The 13,556-nt window shown below is 46.7% G+C and overlaps 1 protein-coding gene across 1 annotated transcript; it reads left to right on the top strand.

The window, feature by feature from the left end:
• Positions 1–213: 213 nt before the first annotated feature.
• LOC125428233 (GEM-interacting protein-like) lies at positions 214–13,530 on the top strand. The gene is made up of 7 exons (XM_048487994.1): positions 214–253; positions 2,340–2,465; positions 3,709–3,773; positions 6,920–7,030; positions 10,070–10,150; positions 10,959–11,121; positions 13,410–13,530. The coding sequence occupies exons 1-7, from the start codon at positions 247–249 to the stop codon at positions 13,433–13,435; spliced, it is 579 nt and encodes a 192-aa protein (XP_048343951.1). The 5' UTR covers positions 214–246; the 3' UTR covers positions 13,436–13,530.
• The last annotated feature ends 26 nt before the right edge of the window (positions 13,531–13,556 follow it).

The following is a 13,556-nucleotide window of genomic DNA, read 5'->3' as shown; positions in this document are numbered from 1 at the left end:
TCGCTGTGTAGGAGGATGTTTTGGCGCCCCCCACGTGACCTCAATCGATGCGCCCGGGGACAAGGGGTACCCCATGTCCCTAGGCAGGAACGCCAGTGGGAGTAGGTATTCTTTTGGAGTTGTTTGCCTACTTTAAAAACAAACAAACCCTTATTGTCCCTAAATTCTCCCATCTCTTCTGTTTCATAGACAGATGAAAGTTTCTGTGAGCATGACAGAAATTCAGAGGTAGAAGAACCAGCAAACATGACAGGTAATGCAAGGGTGGATGAACAGAAGGACTAATTCTGAGTATGGAAATGCAAGTCTGCCTTTTCATTATAAACCTTTTCCCTTCACCCAGCACCACTGCACAAGGAGGACAGCCTCATACCCCTTTTAGCTCAACCCACTGCAACTCAGGTGGCAGGAGAAAACTGGAGGGAGAATGGCGGGCTATTAGTGTTGTTGGCAATACCATGCCATCACTTTCAGGTCAAACCCAGAAGTACATCATCATGTTGGGCAACACTCTAACATTTGCTCAAAACTGTATTATTTAAACATAGGCCCTTTCCGCACGGGCCAATAACAGTGCCCTAGGGACGGCAAAAACACCGTCCCTAGGGAGCTGTTCGCATGGGGGGCGCAGCTGCATCGCAGCAGCACCGCCCTCGCTCCCCCCCAGCGGCGCAAAGCCGCTGTTTCCCAACCTCGCTCCCTGAGCTCCCTGAGCGAGGTTTTCTGGAAACAGCGGCTTCCAGCTGCTGCCGTGCGAAGGCGCCATCCCCCCCTTTCCCGAACGACTTACCTCCCGGCGCATCGCCCAGGCCTGGGGACACGCCCCCCCTGCCCTGCGACTCCAGAGCTGTCGCGCAGGGCAGGGGGGCGTATCCCCTGGCCTGGGCGATGCGCCGGAAGGTCGCAGGGAAGGTACGTCGTTCGGGCGACGGTGCAGTGCTGCGCCATCTTCCCTGCCCCTACCGGAACCGTTTGTATGAACGGTCCTGGGGGGGGGCATCGACGTTGTATACGCCGATGCACCCCCGAGTGTGGCCGTGCGGAAACGGCCATAGAGTTTTGGGCAAATGCTCGCTAGAGTGTCACCAGTGACATGATATCATATCTGGGTTGTGCTGGAAGTGACTTAATTGCTTCACTGGGGCCATCATGACATTGCCAGTAAGCCTCCAGCCCCAACGTAGGCTCCTGTTGGTTGCCAGCTTTGGACTGGCAACCCTACAACTGCAGCCACCTTACAATGTGACTGACCTTGAATTTCTTCTAGCTAGGAGGAGCCTCTCACTATGGTTGCCTAGCAATTATCAACATCCTTCCTTGCTGCTTCCACATTGAACAGGAAGGAATATGTTGGTCTGCCTTTCACAACACTGTTGAATAAAGTGACCTGCTTGTAAGTGCTGGTAGTGACATGACCAGAGCTGCTCATGTGCCTTAGAAAACCCCCCTCAGGATTTCTGCTCTTCATTATCATTCATCAGTTCTTGCCCACTGTAACTTGAAACAAGGCAAATAAGGGGAGAAGAATGCTATGACGCTCACCACTGGTCATCACTGCACTGAATATATGCAATTGGAATGAAAACCTATACGTTTAAAAGTCAGGTGTGTGTTAGCTGATGGGATCATAGAATCATAAAGTTGGAAGAGACCACAAGGGCCATCTAGTCCAATCCCCTGCAATGCAGGAACACACAATCAAAGCACTCCCAACATATGTTCATTCAGCCTCTGTTTAAAAACCTCCAAAGAAGGAGACTCCACAACCCTCCGAGCCAGTGAATTCCACTGTTGACCAGCCCTGATGGTCAGGAAGTTCTTCCTAATGGTTAGGTGGAATCCCTTTTCCTGAACCTTGAATCCATTACTCCGTGTCCTAGTCTCTGAGGAAGCAGAAAACAAGCTTGCTTCCTCTTTGACTTGACATCCCTTCAAATATTTACACATAGCTATCATGCCTGTTTTGTTCCGAGTCATTTAAAACTAAATTGGTGAAAGTTAGTGGGGAGAGCAGGGGGGATATTCAACCAATCAGAATGTGGGAAACGGAGGTTTCCACGCATGCATAGAAGACATTGCTGAAGACCTCACAGTGCAAGTGGAGGAGAGCCAGAAAGCAGTGCAAAGTCAACAGCAGGGTAAAAAACGCAGCAGCAGCTGTGCTCCCGGATATAGCACGGGGCATTTTTACTGTGCAAAATCAGCCCCTGACTCTCAAGAGAGATCGATCCACCTGCTTCACAGGAACTAAATCTGATAATGATCAGGTTCCCTTGTGACACAGCCGTTCCATTTCCTATGCTAGCTGCTCAATGAAACTAATCCACTACTTTCCTCAGCTGAAGAGGCTGATGAGATGGTGAGCAAGTGTGATGGAGGTGTGGAGGCAACCCTGGAGTATGCCAAGATGTGGTGCAAATATGTCAAGGAACTCCTGAACTGGGTGGACAAACGTCTGAATTATGGTAAGCTTCATTTAACGACATCAGTATGGTAAACAGGATGACCAGCATTCCAAATTCCTGTTCCCAAACCCTCTTTAACAGACTATGAAAATCAATTGCCACAAAAAGGAACAGAGTACTGGAATTCCACCACTGCCACCATGTGAAGGAAAAAGAGGGCGGGGTGCCCTTTCTCCCTTGTGATGTATTGGGAACAGGGTTCTTTTAATCCAGACTCTGAAACCGTTGAGTTTTTAAAGATGTTATTAAAAGAAAGGAAAGAAAATAAAATAACAGAAAAATAATCCAAATTCCAATTGCAGGTCTCTTTCGTAGTTTCTCTCAAAACAGAATCCGAATCTCCCCTCCAATCCCTGTGACCTGAGTTATATGGCCTTTGTCTCCTTTTGGGGGTCAGATCAATCTTCCTGACCTGACAGATTGGTTTTTAGAATGTGGTCCTGGAAAATCAAATCTAATTTCCTCTGTGGAAACATAAACACAGTTTTATAGCTTTTCTAAGGGGTCTAATTGTTTGTGACCTAGCCAGGCCATGTCAGAAGACCAAATGGTTTTCCTGCTGGAGAGTTATCTCCCAGTGAGCTTGAGAGCAAAACTTATACTTTCTTCACACAGACCTAGGGTTGCCAACCTCCAGGTAGGAATTGGAAATCTCTTGGGATTACAACTGATCTCCAGATGACAGGGATCAGTTTCCCTGGAGAAAATGGCTGCTTTGGAAGGTGGACTGTAAAGCGTTGCACCCTGCTGAAGACCCTTCCCTCCCTAAACCCTGCATTCCCCAGACTCCAGCCCCAGAATCTCCAGCAAGGTTCTAACCCAGAGCTGGCAACCTGACAAACCACTTCAAGTTAAAGCAACTCATCTGAATGATATTTTCCCATTTTTATACAGCTCCCCCCTTCAAATACTGTTGACTCATCTTGGAGAGAGGTTGCACATTATTATGTCTTAACAGGTATATAGCTCTGACTCTCCAAAGCTTGTAGCCTAGAAATCTCAGTTAAGGTCCTACTGGATTTGAATATTGCTCTTCTACTGCAGGCCAATATGACTACCAACCTAACCCTATTTAAATAAATCTTAGTTGTTTGAGGGCCATTGGACTTTTATTTTGCTACAATACAACTAACATGGCTACCCTTTTGTTTTCCAAAACCCTATCTTTTTTGTGATCAAAAATAAGTTATTTGGCTCCTACCATGCATTTTCTTTACAAATCCCTTATTGGTGTCATTCATAGAGACTGAGTTTGCAAAGAACATTCTGAAGATTGCCGAAATGGGCAGAAATGCCGTTAAACAGCAGGTAATGTTAATGCATATGAAGATGAATTCATCACCTACCATACAGTTGCTTTGTTCTGGTGTCATGTTCTCATATGTGTCTTGTTGGAAATGATGCTCTTGAAACATGTCCCTGTGTGCATGGGCAGAAACTGTTCTCTCCTACATGAGAAGAAAAAGAGAGAGAGAGAGAGAACCATATTATTAGCCCAGAAAAGTGTACAGTTTTAATTTTCCAAAGAGTGATGTAAACTTGACTATAAGAGGTTCTCTGTGTGATTGTGCACAGCGACATTTGTTCAGAAGTTAGTGCCTAATACAGTGGTTCTTCAGTCTACATATAAAAAGCTAACCATTCATTCGTTGGTCTTGCCCTAACGCCGAAACGGCTGGACGGATCGCCCCCAAATTGTCACAGGACGTCCCTCCCTGTTGCAGGCAGATAATCGGACCTTCAAATCGCCAAAAGTCCATACCTGAGCCAGGTAAAACGTCTTTTTCCTGGTGCACCAGGCCATGAAGCTGGCTTTGTTTAACTGTCACCCTTAGAATGTTTGTGCAGCCTGTCTGTCTGTGGCCTGACGGCTTGGTATGAGGGCTTAGAATGTTCGCGCAGATGGGTAGAGATGAGCAGTGGAAACAGTAAATAGGTAATACTGTTAGGTAATACGAGTGGAAGTGAAACACATACACACTTTGCCATGTGAGACGTCAGGTGGGGCTCCCCCCCCACACACATGCAGGTAACTTTCACTCTCTGTGCCTCACCCACTACTACCACACAACGCACATACTCTCATCCACATCCAGCTCATCCTCACACATATCACTCTGCCCCCCCCCTCACATCCAACCACCACTTACCCACTTCCTCACTCATATTCGCCACAGCTCCCTTTTACTAAAAGCAAGCTGGAGTTTGCCTTTTTCTTCTAAGAAAATCTGTGGGGTGGGGGCGAACCAACACTACTGCCTCCGCTTCTTTTGCATGTGGCCCTTAAAAAACCCAGGGAGCTGGCTTCGATCTGAGCGCCTCACCACCCTGCCTCTGCTGCCTTACCCAAGCCTGGACTGTGTGTGTCAACCAGCCTCATGGACAGCGGGATTCGCACTCTGCACAGTTCTGTTGTGGAATGGAAAGGGTTACCTTATACTAAAAACCAAGACAGCACTATATAATAATGTGAATTGAAAAGGGAAAGAGGGATTCCATTTGACCACCCCAAAAAAAGAAGAAGAGGAAGAGGAGGAGGAGGAGTTTGTATTTATAGTCCCCCTTTCTCTCCTGTAGGAGACTCAAAGGGGCTTACAACCTCCTTGCCCTTCACCCCTCACAACAAACACCCTGTGAGGTGGGTGGGGCTGAGAGAGCTCCGAAAATCTGTGACTATCCCAAGGTCACACAGCTGGTGTGAATTCCCCAGATAAGCCTCCACAACTCAAACTGCAGAGCTGGGAATCAAACCCGGTTCCTCCAGATCAGAGTGCACCTGCTCTTAGCCACTATGCCACTGCTGCTCCCAAAAGGCTATGCTGGGGATCATTGGACCTGCATGGACATCTGTGTGGGTTGCGGACTGTGATGAGGAGGACAATTGCCACAGCAATGCGTGGCCAGGCCTGCTAGTTTTATATGAAAAGGAATTATTGGTCTGAACTGGTAACTCCCATTCTTCAGACTTATGGGTTGCCCTCTGTAGAAGTGATAAAGTTTTGGGATTTTAGTAAAGTTCAAGCATGGGTCTGAAAAGAATGCAACAAGTCTGGTTCAGAAATCTAAATATTCCTTGGTGTATCTCAGGTTTAAGCACAATAGTTCTATTTCTAGGTATTTAAATGATTTGGTCAATGCTCCCTTAAGCTCATTCACTAGTGCCTGGTTTCAGTCTTTCCCTTCTGCTTATTTAAAGGGTAAGTTCAGCAAGGCATCTTTGGGCTCTCACCTGTGTCCATGTGGATCTAATCATGTTGAGGATCTTGTTCATTATGTACTTCACTGGATTTAGTATGCTTCTATTTGGTTCAAGTTGAATTTAGTTTTGTTAAACGTTTTTGGTTCGGATGAGGATCCAGTTCAATTCTGTTGGCAAATGTCTTCCCATTCATTACTTTACTGTTGCTACCTTTAATTTTTTTCAGTTAACATTAGGGGGGAAATTATGATAACAATCTTGATGCACCAACTAGCCCATCTGTTTAATTATTTTAATAAATTTTAATAATGTTTGATTTTTTTCCTTTTAGTTATAGATACTTTAGTTTAGTTATAGATACTTTATTGCATGTTTGATTTTGTAGTTATTTTAATTTTAATTTGTTGTGATTATTTATTATGATATGACCTCAACAGTAAAGTCATTCATTCATTCTTCCCCTGTAAATGGGAAGAATCAGGAGTTCCCAGTGCACTTTAAGTTACCCTTGAGATCATAGGGAGAGAGATAATGTGGATGTGCTGGAGGTTTCTTTGAAATCCCCATCACATGCTGAAAAGGCAAGCCACTTTTCAGTTTCCAGAACAACGCTGGAAAATAGCTTGCAACTTCCGAAGTGCAAGTGGCAAATTCCAAAGGTGCTTGTTGCTGTTTTCCGCCTTGCTTGCATATAACTTTGTTGAGTTGTGATCTTGCATGGTGGATGTAAAATAAGAACATACGATAACTCGCAAAGAACAAACAAATTGGCAGAGAGAGTCTTGATGCAACCGGCTTTAAGAACCCCTGGCCTTGAAGTGCAGCAGCCTGAATACCCAGCTTAGTCTGAGTTCATTAGAACTTGGAAACTAAGCAGGGTTGGCCACTGTTATTACTTGGATGGATGACCACATGGGGAGGACTTAAGTGTAACTTGTTTCTTGAATGGGCGCATAGGGAGTCTCCCTGCCAGTTTGGGAAGTGCAGCATTGGTGTGTAGACTTCATGGCTGATTCATCTGATAAGCTTTTTATATATGCAGTGGCAACTGCACGGAGCTCCTGCCAAATTAACACAATTCCTGAAGTCAACCTTCCACAGCTTAGTGATAACGGAATGTACCGAGTTGATGTGTCTGAAAGAAAGCCCCAAGTGCTTCTATCAATGAACCAAGGTTTGAATCCAAACGTCCTCGTTCCAGATGGAATAACCACAGAAGTCAGTGACATTGGCTCTCTGCTCTTTGTTTCCCCAGAACTATATGCCCCTGCAGCAGCTATACACTATGGTTATGGAGCACGACATAAAAACAGGAAAAGTAGCCATCGACACTGCGGGAATTCTTCAAGAGAGGGAATACTACAAGGTAAAGCATTTCTGGCTTGCTGGAAATGAGGCCTAAAATGATAGGTACCAGAGCATTTTCTGCAGTTTTTGTAGCTGCTTAAGGAAACAAGGCTAAGGATGGGAGGAAAAGAAGCTCTGGGGCATGTCAGAGGGAGAACAGCAAGAAACTTGAGCGGCTCCATCTAGCTCTCTTATGGCATCTCTGTGTACAGATAGGTTTTTGAAGGTCAGGCATGCTGACACATCATACCTTCTGTCTGCAAGCCTTACAAGCATTGGCCATTGGTAATGGTGTCAGATAATGTTTTGGGGAAACCCAGGTTTGAATCCCCCATTCCATCTTGGAAACTTGCTGGGTGACCTAGGGCCAGTCACACACTCTCATCTTCGACCCTGGCAACTATTTGGATGGGAGATCTCCAAGGAATACCAGGGGCTTGATGCGGAGGCAGGGAATGGCAAACCACCTCTGAGCATCTCTTGTCTTGAAAATCCTTTGGGGTTGCCATAAGTCAGCTGTGACTTGACAGCAAAAAAAAATTGCAGGTGGGTAGTAGGATCAGTATGTTCCAAAAAGGGTATCATACCCATAATTCCATATGGTAGTGAGTACCACTTCCTTGAGGCATCTTCCAATAATGCAACAGTGTTAAGTCAAGTGTGGTGCTCCCATGTGGGCAGCGACGAAGCTCCCAGGAGGCGGGGGGTGCGCGACGTACCGGGCGCACAAATTTGGGTCACGGGGGTGGGGCGCAAAATCCCCCGGCCCTGCCCCCACCCCTGGCGGCGCCCCCCCTGGTGCCCCCCCCCACTTACTTTAGAAAACCGAGCAGGCTGGAGAATAGGCCTTTCTGTTCTGGTGGGAACTACATTTCCCAGGGTCTCCTGGGAAACGTAGTTCCCACCAGAACAGGAAGGCCTGTTCTGCAGCCTGTTCAGTTTTCTAAAGTAACTGTGTGTGTGTGGGGGGGGGCAGTGTGATTCCCCCCACAGCGCCCCCCCCCACACACTTACTTTAGGAAACCAAGCAGGCTGGAGACCCTGGGAAATGTAGTTCCCACCAGAACAGGAAGGCCTGTTCTCCAGCCTGCTCGATTTTGTAAAGGGAGTGGGAGTGGGGGGGGGGGGGGCGCCGCCGCAGTGGGGCGGGCGAAAAAGCCAGAGTGTGCACCGGGCGTACTCTGGCCCAGCTACGCTTCTGCATGTGGGTGCAGCAGTTAAGAAAGTATATTGTCCAGCAAAGTACCCACACTTCTCTCGCCATTCTGTTATTGCTTCTGGGCAGCAGGTTCGAGCCAGGGACAACAGAACATAGGAAGCATAGGCACCATATGGAAGGATTGGGTGTTACCCAGAAGTATGAGGGAATCATGTGCCACCCTTGGCCAATAAGAAACTACAGCACTTTAATTGACAATTCACTTTCAATCCACTTTCAATGCATTTTACGGCTAGATTCTGTTATGTGAAGTAGCAAAATCCGCTTGCAAATAATTGCTAAAGTGGACTGAAAATGCATTATTCAGTATGTGCAAAAGTGTGTAAGCCTCTGCACATGTGACTCTGCCTTCCACTGGCTAGCAATATGTGGAAAGGATTAAGCATGCATCACTCCCTGTGCAAAGTATTATTTCCATAACTGTTCACATTTGACTATATTTTGATCAGTCCAGGCCTTCACCTGGAGCCAGCAACCTCCAGGTAGTGGCTGGAGATCTCCTGGGAGACATTCACATGTAGCTTCCCCCTCCAGAGTCACATGTACATTTCCATTCTCACCCCAGCTTCCCAGCCTTTCTGGTACAAAGGAATTCACTGGCTTTGTAAATACTGGAGGGAGCCACAGGGATTCCATTTCATATTTATTTATTTATTTATTTATTTTATTAAACTTATAGGCCGCCTATCCCCGAAGGGCTCAAGGCGGCTTCCAACATGGCTGTTACATAGACAGCAATCAACAACATAAAATACTAAAATCATTAAAACCCAAGAACTAAGCAGCAGTTTACTACAGAACTATAGGTTAAGCAACCCAGTTCATAAATTAATTAAGACAGGCGCCCCGCCGAAGGCCATTAAAAGAAGAAAAAGAGGAGGGAGTAAGTAGGGCCTGGGATGGAATTTACTCGTGGAACAGGCCCAGCTTTAATGAAATGGAGCGGCAGTCTCAGTTTTGATTTCCAATTTCAGTGTAGATGGGGGGCAGTAGATCCGCGACGGCCTCGAAAGCCGGTGGAAAAGCTCCGTCTTGCAGGCCCTGCGGAACTCATTAAGGTCCGCCGTGCTGGCAGTAGGCATTCCACCAGGCGAGGGCCAGAACGTAAAGGCTCTGGCCGGGTTGAAACCAACCCGGTATCATTGCAGGACCAGGGTCACCAGTAGATCTCTACCCGTTGCCGGCATGGCGACCTGCTAATGGGACATAAGGGGTGATGCGGTCCCGCGGGTATGTGGGCCCCATGCAGCGTAGACCTTAAAAGGTTAAAACAGCACCTTGAAAGCGATCCGGAACTCCACGGAAGCCAGTGCAGACGGCACAGCACAGGGTGATATGATCCTGAATAACCACCACCTGTTAGAAGCCGTGCAGCTGCATTCTGGACCAACTTCAGCTTCGGATCAGTCATGAGGAAGGCCAGCGTAAAATGAGTTACAATAATCAAGCCTGCGGTGACATTAGCATGGATCACAGTGGCCAGGTGGGACTGGGAGAGATAGGAGCCAGCCACCGTTACCTGGCGGTGGAAGAGCATAACCTGGGTAACATGGGCCACCCTGGTTCTCCATAGATAATGAAAGGATCCAGGCGGACCCCAGACTCTTGAGCCAGAATGTTGGGGCCAACATGACCCCTCAATTTGGCTGACTGAAATTCGGTCTCCCAGAGGCCCAGCCAAAGGACCTCCGTCTTTGTTGGGTTAAGCTTTAACCTACTCTGTCTCAACCAACCAGCAACCGACTCAGACAGTGCTGTGGGCTGCAGGCGGAGGTGGCTCCCCTCCATCAACAGAATGATGCAAAAGTGTGCTAATATGTCTTTGTTCTTTCCCTGCAGCCTCTTTTGGCCAAGAGGAATGAACTTGAGAAATGGAGAAAGGAGTTCAAAGATCAGTGGCAGAAGGAGCAGAAGCGGATGGTAAGAACTGATGCAAGGGCAGGAGGGGACGGAGACTGCAGTTATTGAACTCCCTCTAGAAGCTGAAATGACTAAATGGAGGCTATCATTCTTTGGCCACTATTATGAGAAGGCAAAGAGTCACTAGAGCCAAAAATAATTCTTGGAAAGGTTGAAGGCAGCAGGAAAGGAAGACCAACATGAAGTAGGTTGACTCTATAAAGGAAACACAGTCCTCAGTCTACAGAACCTGAGCAAGGCTAGTAACAATAGGACATTTTAGAAGACCTACGGTTCATAGAACAGGTTGGAGGCAGCTAGATGCCATTGCTTTTACACATTTATTGTTCCTAGTCATAGGACGTAGCTGCTTTCAAGTCTGATTTAAAGAATTACATGCAAGGAGTCATGAACATAAGAAGCTGCCTTATACTGGGTCTTTTAAGATCACTGGTCTTTTAAGTTCGGTGTTGCCCACTCTAACAGCAGCAGCTCTCTGGTCTCATGCCTTTCATATCACCTCCAAATTGGTCTTTCAATTGAGGTGCCTGGGATAAGCCTGCGGCCCTCTGCACTCAAGCAGGGTGCTCTATCACATTCACATTTAACAAATGGATCAACTTTGCAAAAGTACCCAAAGCCATTTGCAGTTTGGTTTAGCACATAAGCAGTTTCCTCGGGCACACAGGAGCCCTTGCCTTTGCTTGCCTGGGCTGGGCCACCACACAGCTATGTTCTGAAGTAGGACAAGCTGTGTAGGCCCAACAGAAACAACTGCTTCCTTATCCTTCTCAGTCCTGGCACTAAATGATTCCTCCTCCACCTGCAGAATGATTCCATTTGCCGAATGGACAAATCCATCCACTACCTTCAGCGCAGCGAAGACCTGGAGAAAGCCAAAGCGCCAGAGTGCAAGCGGAAAAGTGCCAGAGGCACTGTGGTGGTAACAAGCAACTGGAAAAACGACGTCGCTATCAAGGAAGCAGTTAAAGGTATGAGCCTGGGATTGAGCTTTGCTGTTAAGAGCTTCTGGTTTTTTTTTGTGGGAGGAGGGAGGGAAAATCTGACCTCGGTTAGGGTTGCCAACCTCAGGTGGTGGCTGGAGATCTCTACTTGTTATGAGATCTCCCAGGTGACGAATCAGTTCACCTGGGAAAATGGGCACAGTGGAAAGTGGACTCAATGCAGTGGCGTACCGGGCCTAAATGGCACCCGGGGACATGACCATCTCCTGTGACCCCTCCCGCCTGGCGACCTCGCCCTCACCGCGCCCACTTGGGGGGCAGCAGGAGATGCAGTGGGAGGGTGAGGCTCGGGGTAAGCTCAGATGGGCGGTGCCGGTAGCAGCCCATCTCCTGGGCTCCTGGGTTGGCCTGCACTGTGGCACCCTGGCCTCCCTGCGACCCTGTGGAGGGCAGGAGTGTCCTGCGGTGACAAGAAGGGGGCAGGGCTCCAGCAGCGTCGCGCCAGGGACATGGGATACTCATGTGTCCTATTAAGAAGATGCATCATTGACTCCATGGCATTTATACTGATGAAGTCTCTCCATCCCCACCCTCCTCAGGATCCACCTTCAAAATCTCTAGATATTTCTCAACCCAGATCTGGTAACCCTATATCTGGTGTAGACTTCCCATATTTGGGGCATTCAAGCCCTGATGGTGTTTGAACTGGCCAGAAGGGAACTGGGTGGGCTGTGCGAGATACCAGCAATAATCTGGAAAAGCCACTGTGTGGAGGTACAGGTATACAATAATCCAGCTGTGACTGGCACCTGCAGGACTGATCAATTGTGTATATATGAAACAAAGAGCACACTTAATATACGAAATAAACCACTATTCAGCCCACACTAAACCAGTGTGAGCTATATTATAAACAAAACCCAGAATGAATGGAGTACTGAGCAAACAATATATTCTCATCTCTGGCACTAAACATTTCAAGAATGTTTAGATTTCCACATGCTTCCAAACACCTGGGCGCTGACTGTGCCGTGCAATGTGAGTGGGGAAAATGCAAACATCTCACGCTGGCTGCAATTGAACAAAGCAAACAGTTGTGTATAAACATCACTCAGAAGTGTCACCAACCTCCTTCATTAATAACAATGTAAAGAAAAAAGCACTTTGAAGGGCGGGTTTGAAAGGCTTTTTCTTTTCGTTGTTACATGAAGGAGGTTTGTTTTCTTGATGTCTGAAGCCTCTGATTGTTTGCTGAATGCAACCAGAGGCGATGTTCTATTAATGGTACCCTAGTTAATATTAACTTTGGCGTTTTATTGGTGATCAATTTGATAGTTGTTTTCTAGCTGTTGATTTTATGTGGGAACTATTTTGGAAGCATTTGGTAAGAATCAAGGTGTAGATTCCAAGTAGATGACTAAATCACCAGTCACGATGGAGATCCATGAAATGTTTAGATGGCGGGAAAAGTGCCAAGATTTCAAGGACACTTACATGAGCCTACCCATCAGGTTCTTTGCTAACTGAGGCTAGATGGGTGACAACCCAAGAAATTTTTTGGGGGGTCATGGCACCAAAACTTTGAGACTTGTCTATTTCCTTCTGTTGTTGTCTGTGGATGAAGACTTTTTTATTCTGTTTGGCAAAAACCTCAGTAATTTTTTACCTGCCTTTGTATCCCCAGGTTGTATTGGGTTTGTAATGGTAACCCATATTTATCAAATTGTATAAATGTAAATTGCGAGAGGGGCTTTCGCTGGCTGGATTCAACTGGCTGTGTTGGGTTTCCGGACTGTGTGGCTGTGGTCTGGTAGATCTTGTTCCTAATGTTTTGCCTGCATCTGTGGCTGGCATCTTCGAAGAATTGCATCACCAGAGGGAAGTCTGTACACTGTAAGAGCATTAGGAACAAGGACGTCCTGAACTCCCACAACCATACAACCGGAAAATCCACAACTAATTAATATAAAATATTTTGAAATGCCATTTTAATTTTTTTTAATGTTTGGATGTTCATCACCTCGGGACCCTGTTTGAACGGAAAGGTGGCATGGACGTGTTGTATATATATTTTCTTATATGCAAATATTAAATTGAAACCACGTGACTCAGTTTGGCTCAATCTAAGATTCAATGATGCAGGATAGATATCTACACACTGATTGGGGATGCAGAATGTGAAATTTGGGAGACCTGTTGCTTAAAAGCTCTACCCATGAAGATTTCTCCAGTGTTATTCCAATTACCCTGTCTCTTGCGACTCTGACTCAGCACTTTTACAGTTCTTCTATCAATTCATGTTTCATCATGTCCAGGCTCAGGAATCGGAAGTCAACTATAGAAGCTGCATCTGTGATGCCAAAACTCGCCAGCAGGAGCTGAAGAAAGTTAGGGAGAGAATTGTCTCCCACATCCGGAAGCTGGTGTACCAGGGAGATGAAGTGATGACACGGGGTGAAGGT

The sequence above is a fragment of the Sphaerodactylus townsendi genome, linkage group LG03 (genome assembly GCF_021028975.2).
Source record: "Sphaerodactylus townsendi isolate TG3544 linkage group LG03, MPM_Stown_v2.3, whole genome shotgun sequence".
Classification (NCBI taxonomy): Eukaryota; Metazoa; Chordata; class Lepidosauria; order Squamata; family Sphaerodactylidae; genus Sphaerodactylus; species Sphaerodactylus townsendi.
The sequence above is the reverse complement of the archived record's forward strand: the minus strand, read 5'-3'. Positions and strand labels throughout refer to the sequence as shown.